This window comes from Myotis yumanensis, unplaced genomic scaffold (assembly GCF_028538775.1).
Source record: "Myotis yumanensis isolate MYYU_CA2020_CCGP unplaced genomic scaffold, mMyoYum1.0.hap1 SCAF_1, whole genome shotgun sequence".
In the NCBI taxonomy this organism is placed as follows: Eukaryota; Metazoa; Chordata; class Mammalia; order Chiroptera; family Vespertilionidae; genus Myotis; species Myotis yumanensis.
In genome coordinates this window covers 111,564,250-111,569,080 of record NW_027223752.1, presented here as the reverse complement: position 1 = coordinate 111,569,080, position 4,831 = coordinate 111,564,250, and the positions used below count along the sequence as shown (strand labels likewise).

Here is a 4,831-nt window from a genome sequence, read left to right as displayed (position 1 = left end):
ATCATTGCTCGGCTGCCTCCTGCACACCACACACTGGGGATCGAGTCCACAACCCGGGCATGTGTCCTTGGCCAGAATGGAACCTGGGACCCATTAATCCACAGGCTGATGCTCTATCCACTGAGCAAAACTGTCTAGGGCTATTTTTTAAATGTTTGAGAGAAATTAATTAACTAGGAAGACATTGGGCCCAGAGTTTCTTCATTTTATTTATAGAGTTATTCTATTTTTTAAAAAAAGAAAGAACTCTGGTTTTTGATAGTTTTGATCATTAAAAAAGTTTAAACCTGCATAGCAATCATTTCAAAAATAATTATTTAATGTTCCATAATTAAACTGTACACAACCTAGTCTTGGGACATGGCAGCCAGTGAGGTGAGTTTGGAGCAGTCCCGTGCAGTCCCAGGAGCCAGAAGTCGAGTTCTCATTGGCCTTTTTTGTTTGTTTTTGTGTCATTCTGTTCATGTAAGTTTATTTGGCTACTTGGCACAATCTGGCCCCACGGCTGAGTGGATCTGCACTGGGAAGAGAGAGCAGCTTGACCCCAGTCCCTTCTCGCTTCCCCTCCCCGACTTGGCTGGATTCCTCAAAGTCGCTCAATGTCTCGGTATTTCTTCCTCAGAATAGAGACCTGGTCTTTAAAGAGGACGGGGTTGAGCCTCATCTGAGAGTGGATCAGCGGCATGTAGCCAAACCAGCTGGCAAACTTATTCATGCAGCTCTGTCGCTGGGCAAAGTGGTCAGGGTCAGCCCAGCGGGAAGCCCGAGAAGTCTGTCCCATCATTGCTCCTTATACTGCTTCTTCTGGGTCACTTTGATTGGAGGCAATTTTGTCACAGCAGACACCAAAAAATTCATAAGAATGTCCTCACAGTTGGCCAGCTGGTCCACCATGTTCTTCAGGCTGGCTGGCAGATAATGGGTATACAGGTAGTGATAATATTTGTGATAAATAGCAGCTCCAGTCAACACCATGGAGTAGTCATTTGTCCACTTGGACGTGTACCCCCACCGCTCCTTAGAGTTATCCCAGAAGTGGCTACGCGCTGGGTACCCCACAATTCTCTTGGGGAAGCTCTGCCAAACGGTGAAGGCAAAATCCACCTCTGTGGTGGAGAGCACGGTGTCCTCGTCCAGGCTGAGCACTGCGTCGGTGATGATGTTGTCATAGGGCAGGAAACGGCTGCTCATGACCTTGCTTTCTCCTTCAATGATGATGACAGGCATGGTAGTGGCAGGCCAGCGGTGTTTGGCTGGTAGGGGTTTGTCACAATTCCATAGAACTATGATCTGGGCACAGTACTGGGATTTGGCTGCAGCCATGAGCAGTTTCAACACTGGCTGGGACTGAGAGACCAGGGGGGTGACTGCATGGATGACTGCGGTGAATTTGGAGGGGGGCTTTAAACCTAAATTAGCATAGTAGTAAGGAAAATCTCCCAGGTAAGATGAATACTGTGGTAGGACAAACAATCCTCCAGGATGTTTGTTCCATATTAAACTGTTACGTGATATGTGCTTGAATATTCTGTCCTGAATAATCTCTAGTGTAGTTAATACAATCTTCTCAACTGAAGAAAAATAAGCCTCCCACAAGAATTGTGTCTGCTATCTAAGTGCTAGGATTTTATCCTGATGAATAGACCTGATTGCAGAAGGAATCTGTAATAACAATCTTTCATCGCCTGTGACGGCAGCTTGGTTCCAATTAATCACTTCAGAGAATGGCAACTCCCATCCGTTGCTGAGCATCACAGGGACACAGGCAGCCTGCAGAGCCTCCAGGAACCTGCAGGATCCGAGCCTGCAACCACGAGGAACCAGACAGAAAGTGGCATTGTGCAGCATTTACCGATAATCATACCATCCTTGGTGTCTGTAGCAAAAATTCTCATTTTATTTCTCATAGAACCTCTTTGACTTCACTGAGAACCAGCACAGGGTGAGTTTATCTCTATTCTAATTTTTTTTTCTTTTCTTATTTTATTTTTTTTATTTAGTGTCTAAAGCAGTGGTTCTCAACCTTCTGGCCCTTTAAATACAGTTACTCATGTTGTGACCCAACCATAAAATTATTTTTGTTGTTTCTTCATAACTGTAATGTTGCTACTGTTATAAATCGTAATGTAAATATCTGATATGCAGGATGGTCTTAGGCGACCCCTGTGAAAGGGTTGTTCGACTGCCAAAGGGGTCGCGACCCACAGGTTGAAAACCACTGGTCTAAAGTTTTATATATGTCCCCTTTTTCCCTGATTGACCACCCCAACAGCCATTTCAACCCTGTGCAAGGCCCTGCTGCCCCAGTGTCTGCGTCCATTGGTTATGCTAACATGCATGCATATGAGTCCTTTCGATGCTCTCCATCTAACCTCCCTCCTCCCCTGCCATTTCTCTCTGGATTTTTTCTTGTTCATTGAATTATGTTGATCATTATATCCCACATATGAGTGAGATCATGTGATATTGATCTTTCTCTGACTGGTTTATTTCACTTAGCATAATGCTCTCCAGTTTCATCCATGCTGTGGCAAATGATAAAAGTTCCTTATTTTTTATAGCGTCATAGTATTCCATTGTGTAGATGTACCACAGTTTTTTAATCCACTCATCTGCTGATGGGCACTTAGGCTGTTTCCAAATATTAGTTATTGTAAATTGTGCTGCTATGAACATAGGGGTGGTGTTTCTGGTTGGTGTTTCTGGTTTCTCGGGATATATTCTTAGAAGTGGGATTACTGGGTAAAATTGGAGTTCCATTTTTAACTTTTTGAGGAAACTCCATAGTGTCCTCCACAGTGGCTGCACCAGTCTGCATTCCCACCAGCTGTGCACAAGGGTTCCTTCTTCTCCACATTCTAGCCAGCACTTGTCCTTTGTTGATTTGTTGATGATAGCCACTCTGACAGGTATGAGATGGTATCTCATTGATTTTTTTATTTGCATCTCTCAGATGATTAGTGAATTTGAGCATGTTTTATATGTCTATCAGCCTTCTGTATGTCCTCTTTCGAAAAGTGTCTGTTTAGATCCTTTGCCCATTTTTTGATTGGTTTGTTTATCTTCCTTTTGTTAAGTTGTATGAGTTCTCTGTAAATTTTGGAGATTAAACCCTTATCTGAAATATCATTGGCAAATATGTTCTCCCAAGCAGTGGGCTTTCTTATTGTTTTGTTGATGGTTTCTTTTGCTGTTCAGAAGCTTTGTTTTTGATATAGTTCCATTTGTTTATTTTCTGCTTAGTCTCCATTGCGCTAGGAACTGTGTCGGTAAAGATATTGCTACGAAGGTGTTGGCTGCCCCAGCGGCTGCAGCTGCAGCGGTGAGGGAGGAGGCAGCGGAGCGGCGTGTAGCCGGGACTATGGAGGGGCAGAGCGGCCGCTGCAAGATCGTGGTGGTGGGGGACTCCGAGTGCGAGTGCGGCAACACGGCGTTGCTGCAGGTGTTCGCCAAGGACGCCTATCCCGGGAGTTATGTCCCCACCTTGTTTGAGAACTACACCGCCAGCTTTGAGATAGACAAGCGATGCATTGAGCTCAACATGTGGGACACTTCAGGTTCCTCTTACTATGATAATGTCCGGCCCCTCACCTATCCTGAATCGGACGCTGTGCTCATCTGCTTAGACATCAGCCGACCAGAAACACTGGACAGTGTCCTCAAGAAGTGGCAAGGGGAGACTCAGGAGTTTTGCCCCAATGCCAAGGTTGTGCTGGTTGGCTGTAAGCTGGACATGCGGACCGACCTGGCCACACTGAGGGAGCTGTCCAAGCAGAGGCTGATCCCTGTTACACATGAGCAGGGCACTGTGCTGGCCAAGCAGGTGGGGGCCGTGTCCTACGTGGAGTGCTCCTCCCGGTCCTCTGAGCGCAGCGTCAGGGATGTCTTCCACGTGACCACAGTGGCCTCTCTTGGCCGTGGCCATAGGCAGCTGCGCCGTACTGACTCACGCCGGGTACTGCAGCGATCCACTCAGCTGGCAGGAAGGCCAGACGGGGGAATGGGAACGAAGGCGAGATACACAAGGATCGAGCCAAGAGTTGCAACCTCATGTGAGGAGCCGGGGAGGGGCAGAGCATCAGGAGGGGTGGTGAAGGGCACAACTGTTCCCCTGCCTGCGCCCTGGCTTCCTGACCCCCTGACTGGCTGGAACTTCAGGGCAGGTTGAGTGAGCAATTCTCCTGGGCAAGGGACCTGGAGGCAGAGGGTACCATCATTCCCCACACTCTCACCCACCTCCTCTCCATAGGAAGCTGAGGGTGCTAGCAGAGCAGGCATCTGGATCGGGAGCTGGGTCGGGGAAGGGGGTTTAGGGAAGCTGGCGAGCGGTGACCTTGGTTGAGTCTCAGTATATGAAGAGTGCCATATAAGCATAACCAATGGACATAAGACACTGGGGGGTAGGGGAGGCCAGGGGATTTTCAAGGGCGGGGGAAAAAAAGGACACATATGTAATACCCTTTGTAATACTTTAAGCAATAAAAAAAAAAAAAAAAGAGTGCCTCCCTCCCTGCCCACAGGCCCCATATCCTGGTCCTGGCTTCCTTCCCTAAGGAAAGTATCCATTCCATGAACGTTCCTTTTCCTCTCCTCTCACTTCTACGCTGTGCTCACTCACTCTAACCTCCAGGCAACATGCACTAAATTAAAAAGCAAGTTAAGAAGCCCTTCCCCCACTATACCCACCCGTCCTAGCTTCTCCCTCGCTTCCCCAACAGTCCCCAAATAAAGCCCATGTCCATGGAAAAAAAAGATATTGCTATGACATAGGTCTGCTATTTTGCTGCCTATGGAGTCTTGTAGGATTTTTATGGTTTCCCATGCTACATTT

The 4,831-nt window shown here is 47.2% G+C and overlaps 1 protein-coding gene and 1 pseudogene across 1 annotated transcript; one reads left to right on the top strand and one right to left on the bottom strand.

Moving 5' to 3' along the window:
• Positions 1–553: 553 nt before the first annotated feature.
• Positions 554–1,801, bottom strand: LOC139004962 (exostosin-1-like). Its single transcript, XM_070407439.1, has one exon. The coding sequence runs from the start codon at positions 1,321–1,323 to the stop codon at positions 781–783; it is 543 nt and encodes a 180-aa protein (XP_070263540.1). The 5' UTR covers positions 1,324–1,801; the 3' UTR covers positions 554–780.
• Positions 1,802–3,361: 1,560 nt separating this feature from the next.
• Positions 3,362–4,228, top strand: LOC139004952 (rho-related GTP-binding protein RhoN pseudogene; annotated as a pseudogene).
• The last annotated feature ends 603 nt before the right edge of the window (positions 4,229–4,831 follow it).